The 16505-nt window shown below is 46.5% G+C and overlaps 1 protein-coding gene across 2 annotated transcripts; it reads left to right on the forward strand.

The window, feature by feature from the left end:
* The first annotated feature begins 3169 nt into the window (after positions 1–3169).
* Positions 3170–15648, forward strand: TMEM41A (transmembrane protein 41A). Of its 2 annotated transcripts, none has more exons than XM_069472818.1 (6): positions 3170–3244; positions 6899–7440; positions 9014–9167; positions 11033–11194; positions 11587–11725; positions 14167–15648. In XM_069472818.1, the coding sequence occupies exons 2-6, from the start codon at positions 7322–7324 to the stop codon at positions 14382–14384; spliced, it is 792 nt and encodes a 263-aa protein (XP_069328919.1). In that variant the 5' UTR covers positions 3170–3244; positions 6899–7321; the 3' UTR covers positions 14385–15648. The 2 variants fall into 2 exon arrangements, with proteins under 2 accessions (XP_069328919.1, XP_069328920.1); XM_069472819.1 differs by having other exon boundaries at positions 6902–7440.
* Positions 15649–16505: the final 857 nt, after the last annotated feature.

A 16505-nucleotide genomic window follows, 5' to 3' on the forward strand; every position in this document is an offset into this window, starting at 1 on the left:
AGATAATTAATGTTAACCTTTTGGAATGAAGTGTTTTGCTGACATGTGAATTCAAAGCATAAACTAGTTTGCTCTTAGAGCATCTGAATCCTCCAGTTTGAGGAATCATTAGACTTCCCTGGAGATAGGTGCAATCTGTGAATCTGGAATGACAGCAGTGGCCAAGTCTAGTGGTCCCGGAGCGCCAAGGCCAGAGAGGCCAGAACGAAGGAAGGACAACCCCTGGGGCCAGATACATGGTCTGTCCCACAGCTGTTGCCACTGCAGGAAGGTTTGTGGGATTCCTGGGTGTCACAGACCCTGTAACCTCCCCCTTATCCAAATGATTGCTCTTCAACCGCTTTCTGTGAAAACAGCCCTCATTGTAAAGAAATGGACTCTCTGTTTCATAAATTACAGAAATCTGTAAATATGTTCCTGCGTGGCACAGATGCCTACAGATTTACATATGTATCAAATGCAGAGTCTGTTTTATGTAAGTGAGGATGACTGAACTCTGAGTGGAGTGAGGCTCAGCGACGTTCCTGCTTGGACATCTTACCACCCTTCCTCCTTCCCACGTGTCCTCAGCACTTGTGGGTAGAGGGATCAGTGTGCTGATAGGCTGTGGTTTCCTTTTAGAGTTTCATTGGTCCTGTATTTTGGTTAGCACAGTCACTTTTTTGTGTTCTTTTCTTGCCTGGTAAGCAGGGGGTCAAAACAATAGCAAGAAAATGCCAGAAATAGAATTTCTATCAACTTGTGAACTCTTTGGGCCAGGGGTCTCCTAGCATAGTACCTGGCTCCTTGTGGGCTCCGGATGAGTGTCTGCAGGATGGCTGGGTGGAGGAATGAATGAATGAAGGAAGGAGGGAAGGAAGTTTGTTCGCTGGAGCGGAGATGAATTTCAGTAAGTTTCAAATAACAGTGATCAGGAGAAATAGTTATACATGTGGCCACTTTCTTCTCAAAACTTTCCTGCCACAGCTGCTGGAACTTTTGATTCCGTCTCGTTACCCTTGCCTCTCCTCCCTTCTCTCTGTCAGCATGGTATATCTGTCGGAATCCCAAATCCAGGACATAATTAACTTAGAGTCTGCCCTCATCCCTCCTCTTTTCACCGGTTATCTCCTAATGGATCTGCCATTGGATCTTAGCTCAACTGCCACTTCTTATGGGAGTCTTCTTGGACCTCATTTTCACATATGGCCTCGGTACCTCCCCTTCATAGCACTTTCTTTTTTTTTTTTGAGACAGAGTCTCACTCTGTTGCCCAGGCTAGAGTGAGTGCCGTGGCGTCAGCCTAGCTCACAGCAACCTCAAACTCCTGAGCTCAAGCGATCCTCCTGTCTCAGCCTCCCGAGTAGCTGGGACTACAGGCATGCACCACCATGCCCGACTAATTTTTTCTACATATATATTTTAGCTGTCCATATAATTTCTTTCTATTTTTAGTAGAGATAGGGTCTCGCTCTTGCTCAGGCTGGTCTCGAACTCCTGAGCTCAAACGATCCGCCCACCTCGGCCTCCCAGAGTGCTAGGATTACAGGCGTGAGCCACCGCGCCCGGCCCATAGCACTTTCTAATTTGTTTTTTTGTTTTTTTTGAGACAGAGTCTCACTCTGTTGCCCTGGCTAGAGTGCCATGGCGTCAGCCTAGCTCACAACAACCTCAAACTCCTGGGCTCAAGCAATCCTACTGCCTCAGCCTCCCGAGTAGCTGGGACTACAGGCATGCACCACCATGCCTGGCTAATTTTTTCTAGATATATTTTAGTTGTCCAGCTAATTTCTTTCTATTTTTAGTAGAGACGGGGTCTCGCTCTTGCTCAGGCTGGTCTCAAACTCCTGAGCTCAAATGATCTGCCCGCCTCAGCCTCCCAAGTGCTAGGATTACAGGCATGAGCCACTGCGCCCAGTCTAATTTGTATTTTTAAGATTTTTTTGTGTGATTATTTGTCTTCTCTAATATCTGTCTTCTCTACTAGATTGCTTTGCAAGGCAGTGGCCATCTGCCTACAACACAGTCTGCATTCAAGAAAAATTGATTAAATGAACACTATTATCTTCTGAGCCTCATGTTCAGTTGAGTAAAGACCTCCCCTCCAGCCTAGCCATAGTCCATTTCCATGAGGGCGGCTACCTTCTCTGCCTCAGACTTTTCTCCCAGATGCCTTTTTTTTACTGTTGTCTCCATTATCTTTAGAGGCCGAATGCGCATTTCCCAGGCTCCCTGGAAAAAAAGAAGTTGGCTCTTTCATCACTCCTTATCTCATTTTCCAGGTGGTCCCCCAGCACCATTCCCCAGCAGGCCCACCTGTCCTGAAGTCTAGGAGATTTCCACCACCCTCCCCCGCCTTGTTTTAGCACCACTGCTAAAATCCTCCAGGACCCTGCAACATTATTGGGTGACTCCAAGCTATAGTTCAGAATCCTCCGTTGTTTACTTTTCCATGACTCTCCCTTCCACCCACTTTGCCACCAACATCACTGCTTTTATCATGCCATATTGTAATATGTTTCTGTGTCTGTAACTCCTCTGAAACTGTGAGCTCCATGAAAGCAGCTGCTATTTATTTGTTTTTGCCCCCCTAACACCTAGCACAATGCCAGGCACAAAGGAGTCACTCAGTGAATGCCTTTTGAACAAATGGAATGGATTCGTGCTTAGGAATTTGAGAGAATCGCCTCCACTCTGATTCAGACATCAACACACTTACCTGTGTTATTTCCAAAACCCCACCCTGGGACCCATGCCCCTTGCTCTCATTCCTATAGAACTCTATCTTAGCCAAGGAGATTTTGGATTCCAGGAACAGAAATCCACTCATACCAATCCAAATTTTATGAATTATTGAGAGATAGAGAAGACTTGTGGAAACCCAAGAAGAGCTGAACCATCAGACCTCAGGAAAGTGGGGGCAGTGGGGGTGCCCTGGAGCCAGCAGCAGTAAGCGTTCGTGGACCTTTATTAACCCTAGTGCTCTGCCGCTAATCTCTCAGAGGAGCTTAGTGGCTCTCTCCACAGGGCAGTGTCATTAGGTTCTTGGCCACCCACTGACTAGGTGGCCAATTCCAAAGTTCAGGGAGAGGAAAAACCCTTGGACCCTCCTCTTGGGGAAGTTATCCAGCCTGCTCCAATCAGTTATGGCTGGGGAGGGGGTGGGGAAGCAAAATCATGTGATCTTCAGAGCTACTCCTTTCAATTGCTCTGGGCAAGTCCAGTGAAGCCGGAAAAGGTTGTGTGCTACTGACAAAGAACCTCGGTGAGTGCCTGGCTGATTCACTCACACTGGAACCTCTTACCTTTTCTTCTCTCCCACTTTCCTGAGCCATTGACACCCACCTGTTTCCCAGTCCAGTGTGTGCTCCTGGCTGGGAGATGGGTTTGCCCTCTGTCAGACTGAGGGCATGTGCTGTGAATGAGTGGCAGCCTGGAGGCTGGTGCAGCCTGCCAGAGGTGCACTGGCTGGTTAGAGTTGGCTCTGCAGGTGCTGGCTTGGGGACCAGGGTGGAGGTGCTTGGGAGTGGGGATCACAGTCCAGGGCTTTCTCCCCAAGCAGACAGGTTGAGCTGGAGGAACCAGGAGTCCGGTGGGCAGGGCAGGGGTAGTGAGCGGATTTTGGGGTAGTGAGCCTGTGCACAAGCAGGTTAGCCCCACCAGAACGAGCTGTCAAAGGTCGCTTACCACCTCCCATTGGCCAAATCTCATGACCCTCGGATTTCCCTGCTGGGTTTCTCCATGGACTCTGGCACTGTCTACTGGTGTCTTTTCTAACAGTCTCTCGGGCTTTCAGGACACTTTTTTTTCCTGTTTCTTATCCCACATCCCTGACCGAGCCATCTTGTTGTCTTTCCTTGGTTCCATTATTTCTTACCAGGCTTCTGATTTCAGTCTTCTTTCTCAAACAGGTAGTATGAGGTAAGAGATTAGGCTCTGGTGTTTGCAAGGTGTGTGACCTCTCTTGTTGTCACTTACTTAACTCTTCCTAAGCTTCTGTTTCCATTGTAAAGTGGAGCTGTAAAGAGTTCTTACTGCATGAGGGTTGTTACATGGAATAAATGAACTCAGGCATGTTAAAATGGTAATTATGGGGTCTGGAGTGTACTAAGTACTTAATGAATGTCAGCTGCTGTTACTTTCCCTCTCATGGGGTTTCCAGGAGGCCTTCTCCCTGCCCCTCATTTCAACTTTCTTCTCTAGACAGAGGACCTCCATATCTGAATGCTCAGCCTGAGCTCTGGATTTTCTCCTGCTTGTTGAGTGGTGCCGTGGGGCAGAGCAAAGAGCACGGGCTCAGGTGTTGGCAGACAAGGTTTTGTGTCCTGTTCTGCACTCACAGCTGTAGGCTTTTCACAAGCGACTTCATCTGAACACCTGTTCATTCACTCACCCACAGTGGAATACTGCTACTTGCTTTACTGGAGTGGAATAAGCTTCGCCATGTCTATTTCCTCCGTGCCACTTACCATGCACTATAATTACATCTCTCCACGCTCTTCCCAGCGGCAGGGAAAGTAAGGTCCTTAAGAGCAGGAGCCTCGCCTTTGTGCTCCCTACTCTAGCCCTTGCCCCAGCACTCTCCTGGCATAGGCTCCATAACGTCAGTTCCTTGTTCACTTTCTCTCCTCTTATATCCCTTTGGCTTCTCAAAGTCAACATGTACCAAACCAACTAATCATTGTCTTCAGTACTATTAACTTAACAAACATTTATTAAGTGCCAATAATAAAACAGTGTTAAGGGTTGAGACAGATGAAACATTGTCTCATTTATGGAAATGTTAACTGTCCATATAGTGATGGATAATGATGCTGGAGCATATATTTGCAATAGGAGTACAGATATTTCTCAGAGAACCCTAAGCATACAGAAGGAACAACTTTTCTGACTGAGAACTGGAGAAGGCTTCTCAGAGGAGGTGACAGTTGTCCTGGATATTGACAACGAGTAGAAATTCGCTAGGCAGAGATTGCCAGATGGCAGGAACAGTGTTGTCAGAGGCATGAACGAACATGGTATGTGTTCAGCTGGAGGGCTGAGGCCATTTCCCCTCATTTTCTTATTTTCTTACTTTCTTTTTTCTCCTTCCTTCCTTTCTCTCTCTTTCTTTTTCTTTTCTTTTCTCTTCTTTTCTTTTCTTTTCTTTCCAAGACAGCTCCTCACTCTGTCACCCAGGCTGGAGTGGGCATAATCACAGCTCACTGTAACCTCAAATTCCTGGACTCAAACGATCCTCCTGCCTCAGCCTCTCTAGTAGACTACAGGTGCATGTCACCATACATGGATAATTGTTGAATTTGTTTGTAAACATGGGGTCTTGCTATGTTGCCCAGACTGGACTCCAACTCTTGGCCTCAAGTGATCATCCTGCCTCAGCCTCCCAAAGTGTAGGGATTACATGTGTAAGCCACTGTGCTTGACCTCCCCCCGTTTTCTTAAGTGGCAATTTCAAACACATACAGAAACAGAGGAAATATTATCACACCCATCTCCATGTGTCCAGCAGCCAGCTTTAACAATTATCAACTCATAGCCAATCTTGTTCTATCATATCCCTACTCTCTGAACTTCCATCCCATTATTTGGACACAAATCCCAGACATTGTCATTTCATTTATAAATATTTGAAAAGAAAAAGTGTATCCTCTTTTTTCTTCTTAAAATTGAGTCATGGTATACTTTAACACTGCAACTTGTTTGTTCAATATTTTAAAATTAATTATTTATTTTTAGAATTTTACCATGACCCGGAGCCACGCCCAAGAAGCGTTGAGCAAGTGGACTCTGTTTGTTCAATGTTTATCCTAGCCATCTCTCTAGTGACTGCACTGTGTCAGGATATATATTATAGAATTGCCTCTCTTTTTTAGAAGGCTACCTAGTATTCCATTTGCGACTATACCATAATTAACCTAGCCAGTCCCCAAATCATGGGCGTTTTGGTTGTTTCCAATCTCTTAATATAAAAAGAAAGCTGAAAAAATACCCTTAAACATATATTTTTGTCCATGTAGGGTATGTATATCTATAGGTTAAATTCTTGGACATGGAATTGCTGGACTCTTGTACACATGAATTCTGACAAGTGCTCCCTATTTGGCCCAACAGGTACTTTGAATGATATGACAAGGATGCTTTCTCTCTGTTGTCTAGGCTTTTAACATTTTGGGGTCCTCTCTGCCCCTTCCTCCATTTAATCAGTCACGTCTCATACCAATTCAACTCCCCCCAGCCTGTTCATCCGTCTTCCTCCATTCCTACCGCTGTGGTCCCCACTCAGGCCTGTGTCCTTTCTTATTGGGGCAGTTACAGCTATCAACTTAGCATGTATTCTAATCATCTGCCAAAGCGAACACACTAAAGCAGGAACTGAATCATTCTCTTACGCAAACACTTCTGTTGATGTCTCACCATCTACAATATTAAAAACCCAGCTCCTTAGCCTGCCTTCAATGTTCTGTTTGTCCCCAGCTTCTCACTCATTTTTCAAATATTTCAGGCGTCACTGAAACCGGACTCAAGTGCCTTACTTGGGTCCAGGTTCACTCATTCCCTCCTTTTTCTTCTTGTGGAAGTCTTGCTTATCCTTCAAGGTAAACTTAAACCCCACCTCCATGAATCTACGCAGTGTAAGGGGTACTAGTTTTGACCCAGTTTGACTTGAATTCTTATCCTGGCTCTCTTTGGGGGTGGGAGAGATGGCATCTAATCTTTCTGAAACTCAGGCTTTTCATCTGTTAAATAAAGACAAAAATACCTATCTGTCAAAGATGGTTGTGAGAATTAAGAATAATGGGAATATAGTAGGTGCTGAATAAAAAGCAATTATGAATATTTCAGTGGTCGCTATTATTGTCCTACCACACTCCACTGCAGCTCCTGGTTCTATGCTGGCTGCATTTGTTCTGTGTGACAGCAGGTTGTGGACAAGACTATCCTGACCACTAGACTGCAAGCTCGCTGTGGGCAGGGCTCATGGTTCACCCCTGGATCTCCCAGCCCTGGCACAGAGCCAGCACTGTGGGCGCTCAGCGCCTGCAGAGTAAGTGGAGAAAGAGACAGGGATGACGAAGGAAAACATGCACAGCCAGGCCGGCAGACGACTGACGCTCCCCCGCTCGCAGGGACACACTGTAAGTCAGGTTCTCCGGGGCCCCGCCGCGGGCACAGTGGGCGGAGTCCGGGCCTGGAGGCGGGGCGTGGGCAGGGGGCGGGGCCTGGCGCTGACCCCAGCCCCGGTCCGTCCGCGAACGCGCTCCGCTGGCTGAGTCCGCGCGGCGAGGTCCTGGCGCTACGCTGAGATCCGCGGCGGCCCCGCCGGCCGGGGTGCGGCGCCGAAATGCGCCCGCTGCTTGGCCTCCTTCTGGTCTTCGCCGGCTGCACCTTCGTTCTGTACTTGCTGTCGACGCGACTGCCCCGCGGGCGGAGACTGGGCTCCACCGAGGACACTGGAGGGAGGTGTGTGGCGGGGATTCGGGTTCGGGGTTCGGGTCAGAGGAAGAGAGCAGATCCGAGGATGGGGGCTGGGAATCAGAAATTCGGGTTCCGGGATCGGTGGCGTCAGGGTTTGGATTTGAGGTTCAATTCCAGGACTGGAGATCCGGGTCGGCTCCGGGCCCGCGTCTACACGGTCTCGGACAGGCCAGATGGGTAGGAGCCCGGGCCCGGCCTTGACTGGGACCTGTGTGTGCCGGCTGCTCTGGGAGTGCTGTCGCGGCGAGCGTGGCGCCTTTGGTTGGGGAGGTGACTTGCGGAGGGAGACGCAGCGCCTCAGCCCGGCTGAGGCTGCCCGCACACTCTGCTTGCGCCGTGGCAGTCGCAGTCCCAGTCCCAGCCCTGGCCCCGTTTCCCAGCCGACCTTCGCCCCCTGTGGACCCTCAGCCACTTCACGTCCACTTTCAGCCTCCCTCTCCTCCTCCCCACCCCATCCCACGTCCATCAGGGCTGCCCTTGGGACTTTAAGACATTAGGTTTTCTGGGGAAATGTTCCATGGACAACTTAAAATTATTCACGAATTAATTATCGAATCAGCCCCTCTTCCTGGCTCTACTTTTCCCAGTCTAATGAACGACTGGGTGAGGCAGGAGGTGAAGTAATACCTGCCTCGCCGGTTTTTGCAAGTGCTGTATACTGTATGAAGTACATGGAAGTGTGCCTAGCACAGCATTGCATTGTCAAGGGATTTGCTGATACTTGAATATTAGGACAACTATTTTCAGTTACTATTATATATTCTTCTGCCCTAGCTGAGAAGGCTTTGCTGTGTGTGAGACATCCTAAGATAAATAATCTGAGAACTAAGAGAATGTGCTCATAATTGATTAGTGATGGATTCAAAGACTGTTCAGATGACGGAGGCAAGGTAGTCTTTACACTATAACCCTTGGACAGGATTCAGAGTGTACCCAGGACCAGATTAAGAGCAGGGTGAAAAAGTAGGCTCTTTCAAAGGGTTGGTTTCAAGTCTGACATATCAAGAAAGTTATGTTTATGGAGTAGGTTAGATATACTTTTCTGGAGACTCTTTAATTGGTATATTAGTGAATGATAAAACAGTCGTCTTACCTAGTTCCGTAAGAACAGTGTGAAGTCTGTATTGTTCTTGAGGGTGTCCTTGAAAGGAAGATGATTTAGGACTTTTAGTACTTGCCTGGAAATGAATCCTTTTGCCTCTTAAGAATAGATCACAAAATCTGAGAGGTAAAGGGGAAGTTAATGATTACAAAAGCCCTCATTTTGTAGGTAAGGAAACTGAGGCGCAGCGACTAGCCCAAGGTCGCACAACTGGAAAGTAGCAGAGTTGGGATGTTGACCCAGTTCTCTTGCTTCCAAACCTAGGCCCTTCTGTCTGCCTCTACTGTGTCGTGTCAGATCACCTATCATCTTGGGTTCACATTATGTATGTGTTCCCAGCAGACCAGATGATGAGCATGTTTATAAAGCTACTTTGGAAAGAAGATACAGCAAGTGACTTCTCAGGCACTGGGCTGATCTGGACTCAGGTTTCCATCTGTTTTTCCAAATCCCCAGGTCGCTGTGGTTCCCCTCAGACCTGGCAGAGCTGCGGGAGCTCTCCGAGGTCCTGCGGGAGTACCGAAAGGAGCACCAGGCCTACGTATTCCTGCTCTTCTGTAGCGCCTACCTCTACAAACAGGGCTTTGCCATCCCTGGCTCCAGCTTTCTGGTTAGTGTCTTGCCCTCCTTCCAACCCTGTTTTCTTATCTGTAAAATTTGGATACTCCCCCATAACCTCCTAGGATTACTGTGTGGGAGAATTAAATCCAGCAGTGGGTGTAGAGGGGCTGGCATGCAGTACCCTTAGCACTTTTTAAATTTTGTTTTGTTTTGTTTTAGAAACAGGGTCTTGCTCTGTCACCCAGGCTGGAGTGTAATGGCCTGATCATAGCTCACTGCAGCCTCAAATTCCTGGGTTCAAGTGATCTTCCCACCTTAGCTTCCCAAGTACCTAGGACTACAGGCATGCACCACCATGCCTGGCTAATGTTTTTTATTTTTTATAGAGATGGCATCTCACTATGTTGCCCAGGCTGGTCTCAAACTCCTGGCATCAAGCAATTCTCCCACCTCAGCTTCCCAAAGTGCTGGGATTACAGGTGTGAGCCACTGTTTCCAGCCCCTTAGCACTTATTGAACAACTAAGTGAAGAAGCAAGAAACTTTGACAGCTTCCTTTTGTCCTACTTCCCTCTCCTGCCCCAGCATCTTTTCTCTACTCTAGGCTCAAGCTGGGTTGGTTCAAGCAGTTTTTTGGAAACTAGAAGAAAAGCAAACATGCCCAAGAGAGGCAGGGGTGTGTGGGCTCAAGGTTAAGGGCCAACTCCTTGGGGCTGCCCTTGTATCTGTCTTCTTTCTTGAGCTGATCCCTCTTCAGGACAGAGAGCCAGCTGCTACTCAGCAAGGGCTTTACATCCAGACCTGGGGGTGAATCCTGGCTCTACTGGGTGTGATCTTGAGCAAGATACTTTATCTCTCACCCATAGACTGGGATGAAGATAGTGTATGGCACAGGGGTTCAGTGAGGATTACGCAAGACATGCAGTCAAGCACTTGTCACACAGTAAGTGCTCAGCAGATCCCCACCTTCTCGTTTCCACGCTGCCTTTGACTTTCTCTCTTGGATCCCAGGTTTTGGCAGGATGATGTCGACCTGCCAGACCCTATTTAGAAAGTATTGGTTCACTTTTCCATTTTCATTAAACTAAGACTTCTTTAAGTGTCAGCTAGAGTTTTAGTCAACATGGAACCCCCAGTATCAGCATACTGCATAGAGGTAATTCCAACAAAAAGCAAAGAAACAAGAAATCTTGAATAGCTTGTGTGGTCTTACCAAGGGACAGTTCATGGTTTGTATTCATCCTTTGAAATAGTAAAAATAACTTGTGAGTTTCCTTTCTACCTCTTGAAGTCCTGGTGATTGCAGGATCCACCGCAGCGCATGCAGCAGGCTGGGTGCTATATATAGTACATACATTATTCCACTTAGTTCTCTCCTGCCCCCAGTCTTTAATCTTTATCCTGGTTTTAAAAGTGAAGAGTCTGAGGCCAGGGTTGTAGTTCCAATCCTTTTCATCAGTTTTCTTTCACCTCTTTAAAATAGGAATTGGGGCCCAGCATGGTGGCTCATGCCTATAATCCCAGCACTTTGGATGCCTGAGGTGGGAGGATTGCTGGAATTCAGGAGATTGAAACCAGCCTGGGCAACATAGCGAGACTCTGTTTGCAGAAAAGAATTTTTTTTTTAAATTAGCTGGGTGGGGTGCCATATGCCTGTAGTCCCAGCTACTTGGGAGGCTGTGGCAGGAGGATCGCTTGAGCCCAGGAGTTCAAGGCTACAGTGGGCTATGGTTGTGCCACTGCACTCCAGCCTGGGTAACAGAGCAAGACCCTGTCTGAAAAAAAAAAGGAGTTGGGTTTTGGCTGGGAAAACCACTGAAGGAGGAGGGAACTTATGACTCTCAGACTCCAGGATGAGGGGACTGGCTGCGAGCTGCCAGATGTTCTCATGGCTAAGGGTTTGTTTTCTTTGCAGAATGTTTTAGCTGGTGCTTTGTTTGGGCCATGGCTGGGGCTTCTGCTGTGCTGTGTGTTGACCTCAGTGGGTGCCACGTGCTGCTACCTGCTCTCCAGCATTTTTGGCAAACAGCTGGTGGTCTCCTACTTCCCTGATAAAGTGGCCTTGCTGCAGAGGAAGGTAAGGTGGGGGCACATCCGAGTGCTGGGCCCCCCGAGAGTCACCTCATGGCTTTGAGGGGAGTAAGGAGCAGGGATTTCCCACGGTGCTCCTCTACCCTGTCTCAGGAGATCCTAAGCCTTAGACTAAGGGTTCTTTTGATGTCTTTAGGAGTTACAGACCTGGGATCAAATCCCTACTCCATTATTATCAACTCTGTGACTTTGGGCAAGTTCCCAATTTCTCTGATACCTCCGTTTTTAAAATGGGGAAACAGTCTGTACCCTAGAGCGTTGTTGGAAGGGTTGGGAACAGAATACGTAAAGTGTGTAGAACAGTGCCTGGCACCAGAAGGTTTTCAGTGCCTGGAGATCCTTTCTGCCTCTTAACAGCCCTGTTCTCTTTGGCTACAGGTGGAGGAGAACAGAAACAGCTTGTTTTTTTTCTTGCTGTTTTTGAGACTTTTTCCCATGACTCCAAACTGGTTCTTGAACCTCTCGGCCCCGATTCTGAACATCCCCATTGTGCAGTTCTTCTTCTCAGTTCTTATCGGTAAGATGCTGGCGGGGTAAGTTTGAGTCTTCAGTCATGTTAGGGGACTGCCCTGAGTTCCCAGCCACAAGGGCATGTGCGTCTCTGAGAACACAGGCTCACAAAAAGCATCTTCGAGCCTTATGACCCAAAGTAATTATTCTTGATTTCAAATATACTCAGGCTTGGACATGAAAACCCATAAAAATACTTTTGGAATAAATACAGATTGTTCATTCTACAACTGTATTTAGTGCCTATTGTGTGCCAAGCACTGTGCCAGGCACTGGGATTAGAAGAGAGAATCCATGTAAAGCACATGACGCAGCCCATAGTAAGTGCTCAGTAAATGCCAGCAGGAAGAGCACAGTTGGTGTGAGGGTATGTGGCCATGAGTTTTGGGTGGGGATGGAAGAAAGGAGCAGAGCAAGGGACTTCCTATCTGGCCTTGGCTCCTGCTTTAAGCTCTGCCTAAGGAAGGGCTGGCATCAATGAGGTTCCTTCTTGCCTTTTGATAATTGCATGACCTTCAGCAAGCTACCTGCTTTCAGTGGGCCACTTGGCCAGACGAGAGGCTGGGGATAGAGCAGTGTTTCTCAGAGTATGGGCCTTGGGCCCCCTTTAACAGATGGTAAGGTCAGGGGGCTTGTTGAGAATCTAGATTCTGGGGTCTACTTCAGACCTAATGAATCAGAATCTTGGGAGTGAGATCTGGGAATATGCTTTTTAATCCAAGTCCTAGTCAGTAGTTCTCAAACTTTGAAAACCTATTAAAAATCACCTGGGGAGATTTAACAATCCTTGTATTAAGGCCACATCACACACCAACTAAATCATCATCTCTGGTGTGGGACTCAGGGATCAGCAGCTTTTAAAGTTTTCCAGGTGATACAAATATCCACTATGAGTAGCTAGTCCCTAGAAGGGAGTCTGCTGGATCTGGAATTTTACAGCCTGCTGAATTAGACAATTTCTAAAGTCTCTCCTTGCCTTTAACAATTGTATGACCTCTAGCAAGCTACTCACCCTCCGTGGGCCACTTGGTTAGATAAGGGCCTGGGCCTACAACAGTGTTTCTCCTTGGACCACCTTTATCAGAATGGTCATGTGCTAGCACTTTCTCCATGCTGGAAGTAAGACATCCTTTTTAAGCCTAAGGCACCGATTGCCTTCTCTGTCTCTTCTTCTTTTTTTTTTTTTTTTTTTTTGAGACAGAGTCTCACTCTATTGCCCAGGCTAAAGTGCAGTGCCTCAAACTCCTGGCCTCAAGATATCCTCCTGCCTCAGCCTCCTGAGTAGCTGGGACTACGGGCATGCACCACGATGCCTGGCTAATTTTGTCTATTTTTATTAGATACAGGGTCTTGCCCTTGCTCAGAGCTGGTCTTGAACCCTGACCTCAAGGGGTCCTCCCACCTTGGCCTCCCAGAGTGCTAGGATTACAGTCGGGAGACACCACACCTGGCCTAGGATTGCCTTCTCTTAAACCTTCCTTAGAGCGTGGAGGGAAAGGCAATTCAGGGCTTCTGGGTCAAACAGAACAAATCTGTAGCTGAGCAGCTGCTATTAATAGGGAATACCTGAGAGACATTGAGATCTTAAATCGAAGTAAGATCTCCCACAGCCAATTCTGGTCATATCAGCTTTCAGACAAAGTGCCTCAGCACCTCAGTTAGTGGGGGTTAATGGCTTGTAATTGCCTAGGTGGCCTGAGGCTTGGAAAGACTCTGGAGACCGGGGTCTGACAGGCTGTGTGACCTTGAGTGGTCTGTGATCTAATCTCGGGGTGGGGGTGGGGAAGAGGCTTTTAAAATGCAGGTTCCTGGGCAGCTCTAACCCGGAACCAAGTAATCAGAATCTCTGGGGTAGAGCCTGAGGACGTGTTTTTTTAACAAGTTCACCAGGGGATTGTTATACAACCAGCCTGTGCAGGCACCAGTCAGACTTTTGGGTTGAGGGGATTTGATGACCTCGTAGAGGTAGTACAGAGTATGAAAAGTAGTACTTCTTTTAAGAAACTGTTTTGTTTTTTTTTTTTTAATCTCATGCATACTGTAAATGATGGTGCTTCTGTCTTTACTTTGGCTGTTTCGTGTTCAGAACCAAATTTTGGGCCCACCTTTAGCAAACGGGTGAACATTATGCATTTTTGTACTAACTGTACTCCCGGACTTGTTGTATTCTTCTGCACTCATTTTGTCTTTCCTGTTTTAAACTTTGTATCTTATTGTAGTGTATATATATTTGTGTAAACCATCCTCAAGGCAGGGGTATACAGGAAGTGGGAGGAGGGAAGAGCGGAAATGAAGGAAAGGAGGCAAAGAGTTAATACGTTTAAGGGTCAGGAGTCAGGCAAAAAATACAGGACTCACTGTTCTGAATTACTGGTGACATTTCTGAGTTATGATTTTCTTAGTTTTCCTGCCCCTAGTAACAGGCTTTTTTCCCTTTTCTTCTTCCAGGTTTGATACCATACAATTTCATCTGTGTACAGACAGGCTCCATCCTGTCGACCCTAACCTCCCTGGATGCCCTTTTCTCCTGGGAAACTGTCTTAAAGCTGTTGGCCATCGCCCTGGTGGCTTTAGTTCCTGGAACCCTCATTAAAAAATTTAGCCAGAAACACTTGCAACTGAAGGAAACAAGCAATGCTAATCATATAAACAGAAAAGACACGTGATCTGGGTTTTCTGTTTGCCACATCCCGGGACTCTTGCTTATTCGTGTAATGGGTGTGGTCCTCTAAAACCCCTCATTGTTTTAAAATTACCCTCAACAGGTGATTTGGACACTTTGTTCATCTGTGTGCAGTGTCTTGTCATAAAGGACACTCTGTGCTCCTGAAGGTGAATTGTATCAGGTTTTAAAACCAGTCCTGGTTTAGCAGGACACTCTGCAAAATGGATGGCCTCCTAGAAAGTCCTGTTTATATTTTATTGTCTGACAAGGAGTTCAGGACAGCCTGTCGTATTTGCCCTGGGAGAAGATGTTGATTGTCCTTGTCCAGAGTGCCTCTTTTGCAAAGTGACAGGCTGTTTGATGGATCTCCTCTTGTTAAGTCCCTGTGGATGTGATTAGTATCTATGATGACATGTGAACTCACATCACTGACATTGCTCTTCATCTTCTATTAGTCTCTTGAAGAGCATTTTTTTTGTACTTTTTTGCCGATGACCTACCTCTTCCATAAGTCAAGGGAAACAAGCCAATGAACTGCCTAGGACTTCCACATATAGCTCAAATAGACAATAATTTCTGTGACACTTTTTTGTTCAGACACACTGATGTTACCATGTATGTCAGATTTCACAGTTGCATGTTCCATGTCCTGACAGTGAAGCTGATTACAAATAGACTATTAAATATGAATGGAGCAAACTCTATGTTATGGATATGTTCTGGAAAAATTCTTATCCATCTCGTCTGGGGGTGGTGGGGAAGGGCTCTTGACTCACCTGAATCAAATGACCATCCATACAGTTTCTTATTCTCCCTTTCTACGTGACAATCCCTTCTATGTTCTCCTGCTGAGAGAATGGATTCCATACACTAGGCTATCAGCCAGTATACCCTCTGAATGTTTTTCATTTTTTATTTGCCAAGAATAACTGAGGAATAATAGTATTTTATCTTTTAATTCAAGGAGGAAAACTTGGTTTCTGTTTTTTTTTTGAGACAGAGTCTTGCTCTGTTGCCCAGGCTAGAGTACCATGGCATCAGCCTAGCTCACAGCAACCTCAAACTCCTGGGCTCAATTGATCCTCCTGCTTCAGCCTCCCAAGTAGCTGGGACTAGAGGTGCACACCATGACACCTAGCTAATTTTTCCAATTTTAGTAAAGAAGGGGTCTAGCTCTTGCTCAGGCTGGTCTCAAACTCCTGACCTCAAGGGATCCTCCTGCCTCGTCCTCTCAGAGTGCTAGGATTACAGGTGTGAGCCACTGTGCCCAGCCTCTTTTTTTTTTTTTTTAATAATTTTTTATTCTTTTTTTTTCTAATTGACAACAGTTTTTGTAAGAAAACTTGGTTTCTCATTACTTTGTTATGCTGTGTCTTAATTGCCTATAGCTGTCATTACTTCCTCCAGCTGCAGTATTGGATTGACACAGAGCTGGGTTAATGCTTCTAAGGACAGAGGGACCTTGGCACCTAAACTAACCAGCTCTGTGGTCCTGTACCCTGCAGGAGTAACTCACCATGACCTACCAGAACTGTTGATCTTGGGCATCGTTTGTTGGGTTTATGATTTGGCTTGGCCAAGAATCTTGCCAAGGCTTTAATCTAGGCTTCTTGTTTTATTTGAATTCTTGGGCATACTCATATTCCATAGGAAGAATGGATTCCCAAACTGTTTTTTGGACATGGTATGATCCTTCCACACCAAAGCTTTCATTTTAAAAACTGTGTTTAAAAGAAACCTTGGTAATGAGAGTAGGGGCAAGCAGGAGGCGGACTTTGGAAACAGAGGCTCTTAGTGTTCTATAGTAGGAGAGAAGGAGAAACAAGGATGTTCTCCACTTATTGCAAATGTGTGTCCTTTGTCCCTTTCAGGATCCTTAGGTTTGTCTTCCTCCCTCCACCCCCATAATTTCGCAACATTGTGCCTTATCAGTTGTGAGTTTACAGGCAAAGCAATTTCCCAAATAAATGAATATCAATGTTCTGTGTGATGCTTGTTTGTACATGTTGCTAACTTTCAACTATCCTTGCCCTTGGGAATCAGGATGGGCTGAAAACCACACAATCCAAAATGGTGTTTTAGCTCTCTACTCTCAGTCTTTCAAACCAAATCATTGTTTGGA

Source organism: Eulemur rufifrons, chromosome 7 (genome assembly GCF_041146395.1).
Source record: "Eulemur rufifrons isolate Redbay chromosome 7, OSU_ERuf_1, whole genome shotgun sequence".
Lineage (NCBI taxonomy): Eukaryota > Metazoa > Chordata > Mammalia > Primates > Lemuridae > Eulemur > Eulemur rufifrons.

Coding starts and splice junctions, on each gene's coding strand:
- TMEM41A (XM_069472818.1), top strand. CDS start 7,322: ATGCGCCCGCTGCTTGGCCTCCTTCTGGTCTTCGCCGGCTGCACCTTC. Junction 7,441..9,013: donor ACCGAGGACACTGGAGGGAG/GTGTGTGGCGGG, acceptor CCAAATCCCCAG/GTCGCTGTGGTTCCCCTCAG. Junction 9,168..11,032: donor TCCCTGGCTCCAGCTTTCTG/GTTAGTGTCTTG, acceptor TTTTCTTTGCAG/AATGTTTTAGCTGGTGCTTT.